We start from the raw sequence: 17,047 nt of genomic DNA, 5'->3' as shown, positions 1-17,047 counted from the left end.
AATACCTGAATGTGAAAAAATATTTACAGTTGAGGACCCTATTGATAAAAGACCAACCCCTTGTCTGCCATCTCCATGTGGTGCGAACGCAATTTGTACAGAACGAAACGAAGCCGGTTCTTGCTCTTGTCTGCCCGAATATATCGGAAACCCGTATGAAGGCTGTAGACCAGAATGTACTTTGAACTCAGACTGTCCATCGAATCTTGCTTGTGTCCGGGCTAAATGTGTAGATCCGTGTCCAGGAACTTGCGGTACGAATGCAGAGTGTCGGGTATCAAGTCATGTTCCAATATGCTCCTGTTATATTTCCTACACCGGAGATCCTTATCGATACTGTTCGCTACAACAGCCAGTTGGTGAGTTTCAATTATAGAGTACCTGTTACCGCAGACGTTAGTTTTCCCTAACTACAAATATCTCAATATAATTTGTTTTATTATTCCCAGTTGCGGATGTGGAAAAATCTGACCCCTGTGGTCAAGCATATTGTGGTCCAAATAGTCAATGTAGGGTAATAAATGACCAAGCCGTTTGCTCATGTCTTCCAACGTACGTTGGTAGCCCACCGAATTGTAGACCTGAATGTGTTGTCAGTTCAGAATGCCCTTCTAATCAAGCATGTATACAACAAAAATGCAAAAATCCATGTCCCACGCCATGTGGCCAAAACGCAGATTGCAGAGTTATCAATCATGCTCCATTATGCAGCTGTAGACAAGGATATACAGGCGATCCATTTACCGTCTGTTTCCAAGCGCCAAGTAAGGAATCTTCGTTAGTAGAAATATCCAGAGAATTCAATACAGTTTACTATACCGATATGGAATTGCAATTTCAGTGACTTCTCCGGGTCAGGATGAAATAATTCAAAGAGATCCTTGTATCCCATCACCCTGTGGGCAGTATTCAGAATGTCGAAATATAGGTGGAGTTCCTTCATGTTCATGTTTATCAAACTATATCGGAGCACCTCCGAATTGCCGACCCGAATGCACAATCAATCAAGAATGTCCAAGCAACCTAGCTTGCATGCGAGAAAAATGTAGAGATCCTTGTCCCGGTTCGTGCGGTTTACAGGCGCAGTGCCATGTGATGAATCATGTGCCAATATGCACTTGTATACAGGGTTACACTGGTGATCCATTTACCAGTTGTTCCCCAACACCGCATCGTAAGGATATTTTATACCTACTTCGTAGATTCCCTAGTGAATTTATCCTATCGACGTACACCTCATTATGAATTATTATTACAGAGAATGTGCCTGTTGAACAAGATCCATGCAATCCTTCCCCTTGCGGTCCAAACGCTCAGTGCGACAATGGCATTTGCACATGCCAATCCGAGTACCAAGGTGATCCGTACTCAGGGTGCCGCCCAGAATGCGTTCTGAACACGGACTGTCCGCTTAACAGAGCATGTATTAGGAACAAATGTTTAGACCCTTGTCCAGGAACATGTGGTCAAAGTGCCATTTGCAATGTCTATAATCACATTCCTATGTGTAGTTGCCCACCAGGAATGACTGGAAATGCATTTGCACTTTGTTCTGTGCTAGATGGTATGCGTATGGATTGATTTGAACTTTTTTGACTTATTGTCGGGTGTAGATATCATGAATTAATGGATTGACAATTTCAGCGCCAATTTATACCGATCCATGCATACCATCCCCTTGCGGACCAAATAGCCAGTGTCGACAGAGTAACGGCCATGCAATATGCTCGTGTATCGTTGGTTACGTAGGTTCTCCGCCAACTTGTAGACCGGAATGTGCCGTCAGTTCAGACTGTGCTCAAAACGAAGCATGTAATAATCAGAAATGTCGTGATCCATGCCCGGGAACTTGCGGTATCGGTGCGACTTGCAACGTTATCAATCACAACCCTATTTGTAGTTGTCCCAGCAATTTACAAGGAGATCCATTCATTCGATGTTCACCAATCCGTAAGAAGACTCATAGTACACATGTTTGCATGAAATCACAACTTTCCAAGTTTTATTACGACTAAAGAATGTTGTGGTTTTATTCATGCTACATTTAGAATAATAATCTAATTGATTTATTGTCCAATTTCAAGCTGTGAAACCCGTGGAGCATGTAAATCCGTGCCAACCATCACCTTGCGGTCCTAATGCGCAGTGCCAAGTAATTAATGACTCACCATCATGTTCATGCCTAGCTGAATTTATCGGTTCGCCACCTCAGTGTAGACCAGAATGTGTTAGTAACAGCGAATGCTCGTCTCACCTAGCATGTATCAATCAGAAATGTCAAGATCCCTGCCCTGGCTCTTGTGGATTTAACGCAAATTGCCACGTTATCAGTCATACGCCGATGTGCGTTTGCCCCATCGGTCATACCGGCGATCCATTTACGCAATGTGTTCAACAATGTAAGCTTTTTCACCAATCCGTATTACTTAACAGTAACCCAAGTGACAACTATTCATATCCGACCTCATTCATTTTAGTTGACATGATACCAAATGAAACACCAACCCCTTGCATTCCATCCCCTTGTGGAGCGAATGCCCAATGTAGGGTGCAACAGGACGCTGGCTCCTGTACATGTTTGCCAGAATATTTTGGTAATCCTTACGAAGGATGCAGGCCAGAATGTGTGGTGAATTCAGACTGTTCCTCTAACCGAGCATGTAGCGGATTAAAATGTAAAGATCCTTGCCCTGGAGCATGTGGCCAAAATGCACAATGCCATGTGCTAAATCATGCGCCAACATGTACCTGTTTTGAAAGATACACTGGTGATCCATTCCGATACTGTCACCCAATCAGAGAACCAAGTAAGCAATCCGATCTAGTATTCACGCCATATTCCATACCGAGAATCTTATTAATGCCTCGTCATTTTACCAGCGATTGCAGCTGACCCAGGCAATCCATGCGAGCCATCCCCATGTGGGCCAAATAGCCAATGTCGGGAAATTAATGGCCAGGCAGTTTGTTCGTGCATGCCAACTTACATAGGTAGCCCTCCAGCTTGTAGACCGGAGTGTTTAGTGAGTTCAGACTGTCCATCGAGTCTGGCATGTATAAAATCCAAGTGTGTCAATCCTTGCCCTAATCCATGCGGAGCAAACACGATGTGTAATGTCATAAATCACAGCCCCATATGTATTTGTAAGAATGGATTCACTGGAGATCCGTTCACACGATGTTTCGGAATTCAAAGTAAGAATCATTATTCTGAAATCACTCATTCCACCAACTCGTTTCATTTAATTATCTCGCGAGAATAACGTAACGCATCTTAATATTTTTATTACAGCCCCAGTCGAAAATGACCAACCAATCCAGAGAGATCCTTGCTTCCCATCACCGTGTGGTCCATATTCGCAATGCCAGAATATAGGAGGAACACCGTCATGTTCATGTCTGTCTGAATTCATGGGCAGTCCTCCGAATTGTAGACCTGAATGTACAATCCACCCCGATTGTTCAAGCAACAAAGCTTGCATGAATGAAAAATGTCGTGACCCATGTGCGGGATCGTGTGGATTGAACGCAGTATGTAGCGTATTCAATCATATTCCCGTGTGCACTTGCGCCGAAGGTTACACCGGAGATCCATTCAGTAACTGTTATTACAAGCCACCAAGTAAGACTAAACCCCCTAAAATAGGTATATCAGGAATTTTCTCTCTAGCTGAACCGATGTTTCAACCATTTTTATTGTGCAGTTATAGAACACATCGACATAGATAAATGTAATCCATCACCATGCGGTCCAAACGCATTATGTAACGATGGAATCTGTACTTGTCAACCTGAATATTTCGGCGATCCATATACCGGATGTAGACCGGAATGTGTCCTGAATACGGACTGCTATCCCAACAAAGCATGTGTGCGCAATAAGTGTATAGACCCATGCCCTGGTACCTGCGGACAAAATGCCCTGTGTAACGTTATCAATCACACTCCAATGTGTAGCTGCCCACCCGGTATGAGCGGAAATGCATTGTTCTCATGCCAAACAGTAACAGGTACGCGAAAGCATAGCGTAAACCTCATTTATAAGCGAAGAAATATCACTCTACGACAATAAGTTAAATCCCATACTATATTTCGCCATAGCTCCTGTGAATACAAGGCCATGCAACCCATCACCCTGCGGTCCTAATAGCATTTGCCGTGAGATAAACGGCCAAGCGGTATGTTCTTGTGCTCCCGAATATATCGGGAGCCCTCCGTCCTGCAGACCAGAATGTCTCGTTAGTTCTGATTGTCCAAGGAGTGAAGCATGTACGAATCAGAAATGTAGGGACCCATGTCCTGGTACATGTGGACTACAAGCAATGTGTGCCGTAATCAATCACAATCCTATTTGCACATGCCCTGATCGTTATACCGGCGATCCGTTTATCAGATGTTCCGTATTACGTAAGAAATTGATCTTGTTCCAAACAATAATGATCAATTATTTCAATTTAATAATGCGACAAAATGTTTTCTGCAGCAATCAATGACCCCACTCCAGTTAATCCGTGCCAACCTTCACCATGCGGCTCTTATGCGCAATGCCAAGTTATCAACGAATCACCCTCGTGCTCTTGTTTACCACAGTACATAGGGTCACCTCCGAATTGTAGACCCGAATGCGTTAGCAATAATGATTGTCCAAGCCATCAAGCATGTTTCAATCAAAAATGTACAGATCCATGCCCTGGAACATGTGGCGCAAATGCAGAGTGTTATGTCGTTAGTCATACACCAAATTGTGCGTGTTTGAATTATTACACCGGAAATCCATTCGTTCAATGCTTCCAAGCTCAACGTAAGGATAATTTAAGAAAATTTGAATAACCCTAGACACAAAGCCCTTCGTGACGCTCAGAACTTGATATCAACTTTGCTTGTATTTTCCATGTTTTAGTTGATCTTATTCCTGAAGATAAACACTCTCCCTGTTCACCTACACCTTGTGGTTCAAACGCGATATGCAAAGAATTGAACGGTGCCGGATCTTGCACATGTCTACCCGACTACCAAGGAAACCCTTACGAAGGATGTAGACCTGAATGTGTTATTAATTCGGATTGCCCATCTTACCAAGCCTGCATTCAATCAAAATGTAAAGACCCCTGTCCAGGTGCTTGCGGTCAAAACGCGGAATGTGCAGCGATTAATCACTTACCATCTTGCAACTGTCGCTCAGGATTTACTGGCGATCCCTTTACGTTCTGTTCCATCCAACAGCCAATTTGTAAGTTTCTAATTCGACCCAAGCCTCGGCCTTAAATTTTTCGCTTTCAATGTTCCCCCTATAAAGACATTCATTTCTCTTTGCTCAGCTGACACACCAGAAATAGTTGAGCCATGCAACCCATCACCTTGTGGACCCAACAGCCAGTGCAGAGTACTGAATAAACAAGCAGTCTGCTCTTGCCTTCCCACATACATTGGCAGCCCACCAGCTTGTAGACCCGAGTGCGTCTCCAGTTCGGAATGTTCATCGCAATTTGCATGCGTGAATCAAAAATGTGTGGACCCTTGCCCTCGCCCATGTGGTCTCCAAACTAACTGCGTCGTTGTAAATCACAGTCCAATCTGTAGTTGTTTACCTGGATACAGTGGAGATCCATTTACTAGATGCACACCTATTCCATGTAAGCACATTTTCGACAGACGAAGAAATCATTCGTTGATTTCAACCCTACGTAATATGCCAATTACTTTATTTACAGCTCCTGAACCCCTAGTACCCGTTCAGTATGATCCATGCGTCCCATCTCCGTGTGGTAGTTTTGCTCAGTGCCGTAATATCGGTGGCACTCCAGCTTGTACTTGCCTGAACAATTACATTGGACAACCGCCGAACTGTAGGCCAGAATGTACCATCAATGCCGAGTGCCCGAGCAATCAAGCGTGCATTAACGAAAAATGTAGAGATCCTTGTCCTGGATCGTGTGGTTTTGGAGCTCAGTGCGCTGTTGTAACACACACTCCAATGTGCATATGTCCTGAAGGTTACACGGGAGATCCATTCACAAGCTGCAGCCCGCGTCCGCCACTCCGTAAGAACTTTTATTCACGATACTAACAAAAAACCAAAAAATCGAAATGCAACGGTTCAGTTAAAAGTGATGATTACTATTGCAGCTGTTGACCCAGTGCCAGTGGATAAGTGTAATCCGTCACCGTGCGGTCCAAATGCTGAATGTAACGACGGCATTTGCACTTGTTTATTAGAATACCAAGGAAATGCATACGCTGGTTGTAGACCTGAATGTGTACTGAACGCAGATTGCCCTCGTGACAAGGCTTGTCTCCGCAATAAATGCAAAGATCCTTGTCCCGGGGCCTGTGCTAGTAACGCTCTATGCACTGTCATAAATCATGTACCGATGTGTAGTTGCCCAGAGAACATGAGCGGCGATGCTTTCAGTCACTGCGTCCCAATAGAAGGTGTGTAATTTTTTACGAGTCCATAACGTTACTAGCTTCCATAATTTCGAGAACCCTGATTTTCTAAATCTATTTCCCAACAGTACTGGTTCCATCAAACCCATGCAGCCCAACACCTTGCGGACCCAGTAGCGAATGTCGCGTCATAAATGGACAAGCTGTTTGTTCTTGCATTAGTGGTTACGTTGGTAGTCCTCCAACTTGCCGACCAGAATGTGTAGTGAGCACAGATTGTCCCCAAAATGAAGCTTGCAGTAACCAAAAGTGCAAAGATCCTTGCCCTGGAACATGTGGAATAAAAGCTAAATGCGAAGTCGTTAATCACAATCCAATCTGCAGCTGTCCTATACGATTCACCGGCGACCCCTTCATCAGATGCACACCAATTTGTAAGGATATTTGTGAGATCAGATTCAAGAAACGTTTTTCCATTACTGTAATTATAAAAATCCTATTGCAGTGGACGAACCAGCGCAAACCGTGAACCCATGCCAACCGTCACCCTGTGGCCCCAATGCCCTGTGCCAGGTCATAAATGATTCTCCATCCTGTTCGTGCTTACCAGAATTCACAGGATCTCCACCAAACTGTAGGCCAGAATGTAGCAGTAATAGTGAATGCCCTAGCCACTTGGCATGCATTAACCAAAAATGCAAGGATCCTTGCCCTGGCTCTTGTGGAGCTAATGCCGAGTGTCGCGTTGTTAGTCATACTCCCATGTGTGTATGTATGAATTCCTACACCGGAGATCCTTTCACGCAGTGCACTTTCAGGGATCGTAAGTATAATAATCTATTCATCTCTCGGAGGGAGAAAATTTATTTTCACAACTTTGTCTTAATTAAATCAACAATAATTCATGATGATATTAATTTGTAGCATCACCGCCTACGCAACCCGACAGGCCTTGTCAGCCTTCTCCATGCGGTGCAAATGCCATATGCAAAGAGCTCAATGGAGCAGGGTCTTGTTCTTGCATTCCAGACTATTTTGGAAATCCGTACGAAGGCTGCCGACCAGAATGTGTCCTAAACTCCGATTGCTCGTCAAATCAAGCATGCATTTATTCAAAATGTAAAGATCCTTGTCCAGGAACATGCGGACATAACGCAGAATGCCAAGTCATTAATCATCTGCCAATGTGCACTTGCTTCGCAAGATACACAGGCGATCCCTTCAATTATTGCACCCTTATCATTGAAGGTATGCGAAAAAGCTGTTAAGAATTCTCTCAGTTATGGTAATCTCTTTTGTTTTAAAATTCACTACCGTAATTTCTCCCTCAGATACCCAGCCAACTGTCTCTGACCCATGCAACCCATCGCAATGTGGCCCAAACAGCAAATGTCGCGTTATAAATGGCCAGGCAGTTTGCTCATGTTTGCCTGAGTATATGGGAAGTCCGCCAGCATGTCGTCCAGAATGTGTTGTTAGCTCGGAATGTCCAACAAATCGGGCATGTATTAACAAAAAATGTATCGATCCATGCCCAGGAACATGTGGTACGAATTCAAGATGTGAAACAATAAATCACAGCCCGATCTGTAGCTGTCAACAAGGTTACACAGGAGATCCGTTCGTTACCTGTTTCAAAATACCTCGTAAGTAGAGGACGAAAATGTCTAAATTGGTGTCACAACTACAAAAATTAAAACATGATTTTTATTTGTAGTTGATCAACCACCTGAACAACCGTCGTATGTCAACCCCTGCGTACCTTCACCGTGTGGTCAGAACTCAGAATGTCGAGACATTAATGGTCAAGCATCTTGTGCTTGTTTGGCGAGTTTCATTGGATCGCCGCCTAATTGTAGACCAGAATGTACGATAAATTCTGATTGCCCGAGTAACGAAGCATGTCTGCAATCAAAATGTAGAGATCCGTGTCCTGGTTCTTGCGGAATAGGTGCTGAATGTAATGTGTTTACCCATACGCCGATGTGTACTTGTCTTCAAGGTTACACCGGAGATCCGTTTACGAGATGTACACCAATTTTGGTCACACGTAAGAAAAGTTCTACGCATACATAAGAGACGAGAAAACTTTCAAGTTGTTTCGTATAAACAAGTTTCATTTCAACATGCCTCATTTTTCAGCGAAAGATCCACTGCCTGTTGATCCTTGCTCCAGATGTGGGGCAAATACGCAATGTCTGAATGGTATCTGTACCTGTTTGTCCGACTTCCAAGGCGATCCATTCATAGGCTGTCGCCCAGAATGTGTTTTGAATAATGATTGTTCACGTACTGATGCATGCATAAGAAACAAATGCAAAGATCCTTGTATCGGAACGTGTGGCCAAAACGCGTTGTGTAGTGTTGTCAATCACGTTCCAATTTGTACTTGTCCATCTGGTACATCTGGTAATGCATTCGTCGCTTGCTCTCCCGTGGAAGGTAAGATAATCGTGAAATGAATAATATCGATCAATTAACCACATTTTAGATCCTCAAATCAGCAAATCTTGTTTCCAATTACTGATCACAATATTCATATTTCAAAACAGTACCAACTCAATCTGACCCCTGCAATCCATCACCGTGTGGGTCAAACAGTCAGTGTCGCCGAATTAACGGACAAGCCGTTTGCTCTTGTATTCCTGGTTACATGGGTAGTCCACCAAGTTGTAGACCGGAATGTATTCTTAGTTCTGATTGTGCACCAAACAAGGCATGCAGTAACCAAAAATGCATAGATCCTTGTCCAGGCACTTGTGGAATGAGAGCTATTTGCAATGTCGTAAATCACAATCCAATATGCAGTTGTCCACCAGACCTAACTGGCGATCCATTTGTTAGATGTACTTTGATACGTGAGTTACTGATTTTTTAAAATTCATTGCATGATCATAGATACATTATCGAGCTACAATCTGAATAATTTCCTACAGAAAAAGATCCGGAACCTCCGATAGACCCATGTCGACCATCCCCATGTGGTCCGAATGCTCAGTGTCAAGTAATAAATGACTCACCTTCGTGCTCGTGTCTGCCAGAGTTCACTGGATCTCCACCACAGTGTAGACCAGAATGTGTCAGTAATAGCGAATGCTCAACACACTTAGCTTGCATCAATCAAAAGTGTAGAGATCCTTGTCCAGGATCATGTGGAGCTGATGCTGATTGCAGAGTAATAAGTCATACGCCTATGTGTGTCTGTGCAATAGGTTTTACTGGGGATCCGTTTACGCAGTGCATTCAAAAGCAATGTAAGTGACGCAAGGTCCATAATAAATGAACATTTTTGACATGTGATTTATAATTGTAGATGAGCCAACTGTTGAGGAGAAACCAACGCCGTGTGTACCATCTCCATGTGGGTCTAATGCGGTGTGTCGTGAAGCAAATGGAGCAGGATCTTGTACATGTTTGCAAGATTATATTGGAAACCCATACGAAGGTTGTCGCCCAGAATGTGTGATCAACTCTGATTGCACATCTGACAGAGCTTGTATCAGATCGAAATGTCAAAACCCATGCCCAGGAACTTGTGGACAAAATGCTTTGTGCCAAGTAATCAACCACTTACCATCCTGCACCTGCCAGTCTGGTTATACCGGAGATCCGTTCCGTTATTGCAACGTCGTAATCGTAGAAAGTGAGTGATCGCTACATTGCGAATCAATAGAGAATTTTTTATCAACAAAGGTATAATATTTAAATTAATTTATAGATCAGCCTAGTGATCCGTGCAATCCTTCACCTTGCGGACCAAATAGTCAATGCCGTGAAGTTAACGGCCAGGCTACTTGCTCATGCTTGCCGACTTACTTGGGAAGTCCACCATCATGTAGACCGGAGTGTGTCGTTAGTTCTGAATGTCAATCGAACCGTGCTTGCGTTAATCAAAAATGTGTTGACCCATGTCCAGGAATCTGCGGGCAAAATGCGCGGTGCGATACGATCAATCATAGTCCTATTTGCAGTTGTAATCAAAGATACACTGGCGATCCATTTGTAAGATGCTTTGAAATCCCTGGTAAGTATTGACTAATTGGCGGATATTTCGGATATTTAAAGCTCTGTGATTGACATAAAAAATTGTATTATTGCAGTCGGGACACCGTCACCTCCAGAGGATAGATATCCATGCGCACCGTCACCTTGTGGACCTTATTCTATGTGTCAAGCTGTCGGTAATCTGCCGTCCTGCACATGTTTGCAAAATTATATTGGTTCACCTCCAAACTGTAGACCAGAGTGTACAATCAATTCCGAATGTGTTAGTAACAAAGCATGTATGAGAGAAAGGTGTAGGGACCCATGTCCTGGATCTTGTGGAATAAGTGCACAATGCAACGTCATCAATCACACTCCAACATGTACTTGCCCTGAAGGATATACTGGAGATCCTTTCGATTATTGTTTCCCGAAACCATCACCTCGTAAGTGATATATTCATGTGATATAGCTTGACTTTTTGTCCAGTTAGGATTCGAATTTAAACCATTCTCTCTTATCAAAAGCCTTAGACACTCCGTTGGATCTCTGCAATCCTTCGCCCTGTGGATCAAACGCACAGTGCTCAAATGGAACTTGTACTTGCTTAACGGAATACCGCGGAGATCCTTACTATGCATGCCGCCCAGAATGCGTACAAAATAACGAATGTACTTTTGACAAAGCGTGTATTCGCAACAAATGCGTCGACCCTTGCCCTGGAGTTTGTGGTCAAAATGCCGAGTGTGCAGTCGTAAATCACGTTCCAATGTGCAGTTGTAGCAGTGGAACAACTGGAAACGCTTTCATTCTTTGTTCACCAGTCAAAGGTATGTTTGTAAATCAATATACCGTGAGACAGATCACTGACATTCATTGTTACAGCACCAGAAATTCAACATCCATGCAATCCGTCACCATGTGGTCCGAATAGTCGTTGCCAGGAAATTAACGATCAAGCCGTATGCACTTGCGTTATTGGGTTCATCGGCAACCCGCCAGCTTGTCGACCAGAATGTGTCATCAATTCTGATTGCGATCAAAACGAGGCTTGCATTAATCAGAAATGCAAAGATCCTTGCCCGGGAACATGCGGAGTTTCGGCTCGTTGTCAAGTAGTTTATCACAATCCGATTTGTAGCTGTCCACCTAGTTATACCGGTGATCCATTCATAAGATGCACTCCAATGCGTACGTACTTTTTGACTCCATGAACAACGATGTATCTCAAGTGGTAAACGATATCTAATTTATCAATCTTTTCATCAGCCGACGTCTACGATGAACCGAAAAATCCATGTCAACCATCACCTTGTGGCCCTAATGCCCTCTGTCAAGTGAACAATGATTCACCATCTTGTTCCTGTTTGTCGGACTTTATCGGAACACCACCAAATTGCAGACCAGAGTGCATAAGCAATAACGATTGTTCTAATAACTTGGCATGTATCAATCAGAGGTGTAAGGATCCTTGTCCGGGATCCTGCGGTGCTAACGCAGAGTGTCGCGTAGTCAGTCATACACCAATGTGTGTTTGTACCGTCGGGTATACTGGCGATCCTTTCACCCAATGTATTATAAAGCAAGGTAAGTTAATGTGTCGATGTACTCGGTGCTTTTGTTTTGAGGGAGAAAAAAATTCTATCAATTCGATATTTTACCCAATTTCGTTTTATTTACTACTAGCTGAACCAGTTACTCCACCAACACCGTGTGTTCCATCTCCTTGTGGAACGAACGCAATTTGCAAAGAACAAAACGGTGCTGGTTCTTGTATGTGCTTAGCGGAATATATTGGAAATCCATATGAAGGCTGCCGACCAGAATGTACTATCAATTCAGACTGTGTGCCCAGTCTTGCATGTATCAGATCCAAGTGTCAAGATCCTTGCCCAGGGACATGTGGTAGAAACGCACAATGCCAAGTTGTCGGACATTTACCTTCATGCACATGCATCTCGGGATACACTGGAAATCCATTCAGTTATTGCAACCCCATACTTCTTCCAGGTATTAACGATAGTCACTTCATTAAAATGTACACACTCTGAGAGATAACTAACACTGTGACTTTTCATAACAGAACCGACAGTTGAGCGCGATCCATGCAATCCGTCTCCTTGTGGACCAAACAGCCAATGTCAAGTGAGAAATAGCCAAGCCGTTTGCACATGTTTACCATCATTTATCGGAAGTGCTCCGAATTGTAGACCTGAGTGTGTCGTTAGTTCCGAATGTCAATCTCATCTCGCTTGCATAGATAGAAAATGTCAAGATCCGTGCCCGGGTACTTGTGGACACAATGCACAATGCAGAGTTCTCAATCACAGTCCCATATGCAGTTGCGAAAGTGGATTGACCGGCGATCCATTCAGTCATTGTTACCTAATGCAAGGTAATTCATCTCTCTGCTTTTAATACACACAGTGTATTTCCTTAGTTGTTTGTTTCGAATGAGTTTTTATATTTTTGTTTCAACAGATATTACACCAGACAAAGAGTATCCAAAGAATCCATGCATTCCTTCGCCATGTGGGCCTAATGCAATGTGCCAGGCCGTTGGTGATAGCCCATCCTGTACTTGCATAAACAATTACATCGGGCAACCGCCTAATTGCCGACCAGAATGCTTGATCAATGCTGATTGTACAAGTAACAAAGCTTGCATGAGGGAAAAATGCCGTGACCCATGCCCAGGCTCATGTGGCTTTGGAGCTCGATGCAGTGTTATTTCTCACATTCCTGTTTGTACTTGTCCAGACGGTTACACGGGTGATCCGTTTAATAACTGTTACCCGAAACCACCACCACCCAGTAAGATATCTTCGATAAACCTGATATAATTTCCTTCTTCGTCCTTCACTTCGATTTTCTTATGAATCTGACTTTTCACAGTTGACAACCCCGTCGACCGCTGTTATCCATCACCCTGTGGTTCAAATGCACAGTGCAATGACGGTAGCTGTACATGTTTACCTGAATACTTTGGTGACCCGTACTTGGGATGCCGTCCAGAATGTGTTTTGAACGATGATTGTTCTCGCGATCGAGCATGCATACGTAACAAGTGCAAAGATCCTTGCCCTGGTACCTGTGGCACCAACGCCGAGTGTAATGTGGTTAATCATTTACCGATGTGTAGCTGTCCTCGTAATATGAGCGGAAATGCATTTGTACTATGTTCGCCACTACAAGGTTCGTGTCTTGAAACAGATTTCCGATGTCACATCGCAGAACGAAAACTGATTTTTCATTGATTTTTTTCAACAGATCCGATCCCTAGAAATCCTTGTCAGCCATCTCCATGTGGACCTAACAGCCACTGTCAAATAGTGAACGGCCAAGCCGTTTGCTCATGTATCCCAGGTGTAATCGGATCACCACCTACGTGCAAGCCGGAATGTGTGATAAGTTCCGATTGCGCTCAAAACAGAGCTTGTAATAATCAAAAGTGCATCGACCCGTGCCCAGGAACTTGTGGTGTGTCAGCGCAATGTGTCGTTGTGAATCACAATCCTATTTGTAGTTGCCCGTCACAGCTTATCGGCGATCCGTTCGTACGATGCTACCCACAACGTAAATATTATTTTTTAATTCTGCTGCATCCAAGTCATCATGAATTATCTATCTACATCTTGGACATCGAATAAATTTATTACATGATTTTTTACAGCCAAAGAACCGGAAATACCGAAGAATCCTTGTGAACCATCTCCATGTGGACCGAATGCAAGATGCGAAGTCGTGAATAATAATCCCTCTTGCTCTTGCCTCGTTGAATTTATCGGAACCCCACCTAATTGCAGACCTGAATGTAGTAGTAACAGTGAATGCTCTAGTCATCTAGCATGTATTAACCAGAAATGTAGAGATCCATGTCCCGGTTCTTGCGGAGTGAATACCGAATGCCGAGCGATAAGCCATACTCCAATGTGTGTTTGCGCTAGTGGATTCACTGGTGATCCGTTCGTGCAATGTAGTCCTCACAAGAGTAAGTATCAAGAATTTAGTGTACCTTTTTTTTCTAATGGCCCAGACAACTTGAACGAAATTTTTTCCTACAGTCGAACATATACCTCAAGATCAAATATCTCCATGTTCACCATCGCCATGCGGTTCCAATGCGGTGTGTAAAGAATCGAACGGTGCAGGGTCTTGCATATGCTTGGCAGAATATATTGGCAATCCTTACGAAGGTTGCAGACCGGAATGTGTCATAAATTCTGACTGTGCATCTGACAAGGCTTGTATTCGTTCGAAATGTCAAGATCCATGTCCAGGAACTTGCGGTCAGAATGCCGATTGCCAAGTCATCAATCACACACCATCGTGTACTTGTCGAGCTGGTTACACTGGCGATCCATTCCGCTATTGTAACGTTTTAAGTAAGTTCTTAGGCACAAGCGATTTTCCTTCTGGAATTGCCTCAAATGTGTGAGATTTAATATTATATTTTTTGCTCTCAACAGCGATTCGGCCTGTCGATAGGGACCCTTGCAGTCCCTCACCATGTGGGCCAAACAGTCAATGTAGAGTGTCAAACGGGCAGTCTGTGTGTACCTGTTTACCAGAATATCTTGGAAGCCCACCATCGTGTAGACCAGAGTGTAGAGTTAGCTCGGAGTGTCCGACGAATCGTGCTTGTGTTAATCAGAAATGTGTTGATCCGTGTCCAGGAATTTGTGGTATTAATGCGAGATGTGAAACCATATATCATAGTCCCATTTGCAGTTGCAACTCGGGTTACACCGGTGACCCATTCGTGAGATGCTTCGACATTCCTCGTAAGTTTTCAGGATCCTGTTCGAGTCATTCTATTTTGAATGGTTCGAGAATAACCGAAGATGATTGTGTTTTAGAACCCGATGAAATTCCGCGAACAAACCCATGCCATCCGTCACCCTGTGGGCCGTTCTCTGAATGTAGACCGGTCGGAGACACGCCGTCTTGTTCTTGTTTGCAAAATTACATCGGTTCACCACCCAACTGTCATCCCGAATGCACAATAAGTGCTGAATGTCCAAGTAACAGAGCTTGTATCAGGGAAAAATGTAACGATCCATGTCCCGGCTCATGCGGTTTAGGAGCGCTATGCAACGTCGTCAATCACACCCCTATGTGCGTTTGCCCCGAAGGTTTTGAAGGAGATCCATTCAATAGATGTCTTTTCAAAATGCCACGTAAGCTCCCAACTTGACAAACACATCCTTCAGCGATAAATGTTGCAGCTATATTCACCAATTGTCATTATTATCACTTTAGCGATACGACCGCCAACACCGTCAGACCCTTGCAATCCATCACCCTGTGGATCTAATGCAAGATGCGATAATGGTTCATGCAGTTGTTTGCCCGAATATTTCGGTGACCCGTATTACACTTGCCGTCCAGAGTGTGTCCTGAACACAGATTGTGCCTTTAACAAAGCGTGCATACGCAACAAATGCGTCGACCCTTGCCCTGGCGTATGCGGACAAAATGCAGAGTGTGCGGTCATAAATCATACACCAATGTGCAGTTGTCTGCCAAACTATGAAGGAGATCCCTTCAGATTTTGTCAGATCGTGCCAAGTAAGATATTTTCATAGTAATGCAAAACTGCAATCACACACCCATTAAATACTGGACAATCATAATCCGTTATAAATTTTAATTGTGCACAGAAATGGACAGAGTAGATCCCTGTAACCCGTCGCCTTGCGGACCAAACAGTATTTGCCGCGAACTTTCCGAACAAGCTTCGTGCTCATGTGTACCTGGCTATTTCGGAGTACCACCTGCTTGCAGACCTGAATGTTCAGTGAGCTCAGATTGCGAGCAAAATAGAGCGTGCATAAACCAAAAATGTCAAAACCCTTGCGCAAATACTTGCGGCCAGTATGCTCTCTGTACCGTACACAATCACAACCCAATCTGTAGCTGCCCGGAAAAGTACACCGGAGATCCCTTCGTATATTGTACAGCTATAAGTAAGTTTCATCAAACGAAAAATTACTCCGGGTTGAAATGTGACCGAACCGAACGAAACTAATAATAAGTTTCCTCAGAAAAAGAACCTGTCTACGATGCTGAACCGAAGAACCCTTGTTACCCATCACCCTGCGGACCAAATGCCCAATGCACGCCAACTGCCGCCAATACACCCTCGTGTTCCTGTATACCATCTTACTTGGGAGTCCCACCGAATTGTAGACCCGAATGTGTTGTCAATGACGAGTGCCCCGTACGACAAGTCTGTATTAACAGAAAATGTAGCGATCCCTGCATAGGATTATGCGGAAATAATGCGTTATGTGATGTTACCATGCATCAACCAAGATGCTCTTGTCCCCAAGGATACACAGGAGACCCATTCACAATTTGTTCGATTGTGCCATGTAAGATTTTTTTTCTGCCAACAAAGTTATTACCAATCACTGCAAAGCTTGGAAAAAAAAATACAAAGCTTTCATAAGGTGCTTGGTTACGAAAATTTGGATATTATGATTATTGCCTGCAAAGAAGTATAACCGCTTACAACCCCTGCCACAAAGCTACCTTTTATGGCGTTTATCAATTATCCCAAAACCGTTTAAACAACAGCGTGATACAAATGGGATGAACGCTAATAAAACCCCTGTGCACTTATATTTTCCCATGGTTATTGCATAAGTTAGTACCCGCTTATAACAATGCT

General features: G+C 43.6%; 1 protein-coding gene across 5 annotated transcripts in view; it reads left to right on the top strand.

Annotated features, from left to right (window-relative positions):
* Positions 1-17,047, top strand: part of LOC105683393 — a 105,044-nt gene that overhangs the window by 77,944 nt on the left and 10,053 nt on the right. For all 5 annotated transcript variants that reach the window (XM_048652987.1, XM_048652985.1, XM_048652989.1 and 2 more), the window contains 42 exons: positions 30-359; positions 450-764; positions 842-1,174; positions 1,259-1,564; positions 1,645-1,950; positions 2,085-2,399; positions 2,478-2,807; positions 2,881-3,195; positions 3,293-3,622; positions 3,705-4,010; positions 4,102-4,407; positions 4,484-4,801; positions 4,901-5,230; positions 5,319-5,633; positions 5,712-6,041; positions 6,127-6,432; positions 6,516-6,821; positions 6,893-7,210; positions 7,312-7,635; positions 7,719-8,033; positions 8,105-8,437; positions 8,530-8,829; positions 8,940-9,245; positions 9,324-9,641; positions 9,701-10,030; positions 10,106-10,411; positions 10,488-10,817; positions 10,899-11,201; positions 11,257-11,562; positions 11,641-11,958; positions 12,058-12,381; positions 12,455-12,766; positions 12,853-13,185; positions 13,267-13,566; positions 13,642-13,947; positions 14,045-14,362; positions 14,436-14,756; positions 14,841-15,155; positions 15,231-15,551; positions 15,634-15,942; positions 16,035-16,340; positions 16,419-16,748. In XM_048652987.1, the coding sequence (XP_048508944.1) occupies positions 30-359; positions 450-764; positions 842-1,174; positions 1,259-1,564; positions 1,645-1,950; positions 2,085-2,399; positions 2,478-2,807; positions 2,881-3,195; positions 3,293-3,622; positions 3,705-4,010; positions 4,102-4,407; positions 4,484-4,801; positions 4,901-5,230; positions 5,319-5,633; positions 5,712-6,041; positions 6,127-6,432; positions 6,516-6,821; positions 6,893-7,210; positions 7,312-7,635; positions 7,719-8,033; positions 8,105-8,437; positions 8,530-8,829; positions 8,940-9,245; positions 9,324-9,641; positions 9,701-10,030; positions 10,106-10,411; positions 10,488-10,817; positions 10,899-11,201; positions 11,257-11,562; positions 11,641-11,958; positions 12,058-12,381; positions 12,455-12,766; positions 12,853-13,185; positions 13,267-13,566; positions 13,642-13,947; positions 14,045-14,362; positions 14,436-14,756; positions 14,841-15,155; positions 15,231-15,551; positions 15,634-15,942; positions 16,035-16,340; positions 16,419-16,748 (13,299 nt within the window). The remainder of the gene's footprint in view (positions 1-29; positions 360-449; positions 765-841; positions 1,175-1,258; positions 1,565-1,644; positions 1,951-2,084; positions 2,400-2,477; positions 2,808-2,880; positions 3,196-3,292; positions 3,623-3,704; positions 4,011-4,101; positions 4,408-4,483; positions 4,802-4,900; positions 5,231-5,318; positions 5,634-5,711; positions 6,042-6,126; positions 6,433-6,515; positions 6,822-6,892; positions 7,211-7,311; positions 7,636-7,718; positions 8,034-8,104; positions 8,438-8,529; positions 8,830-8,939; positions 9,246-9,323; positions 9,642-9,700; positions 10,031-10,105; positions 10,412-10,487; positions 10,818-10,898; positions 11,202-11,256; positions 11,563-11,640; positions 11,959-12,057; positions 12,382-12,454; positions 12,767-12,852; positions 13,186-13,266; positions 13,567-13,641; positions 13,948-14,044; positions 14,363-14,435; positions 14,757-14,840; positions 15,156-15,230; positions 15,552-15,633; positions 15,943-16,034; positions 16,341-16,418; positions 16,749-17,047) is intronic.

Source organism: Athalia rosae, chromosome 3 (genome assembly GCF_917208135.1).
Source record: "Athalia rosae chromosome 3, iyAthRosa1.1, whole genome shotgun sequence".
In the NCBI taxonomy this organism is placed as follows: Eukaryota; Metazoa; Arthropoda; class Insecta; order Hymenoptera; family Athaliidae; genus Athalia; species Athalia rosae.
This window is presented reverse-complemented; position numbering and strand designations above follow the sequence as displayed.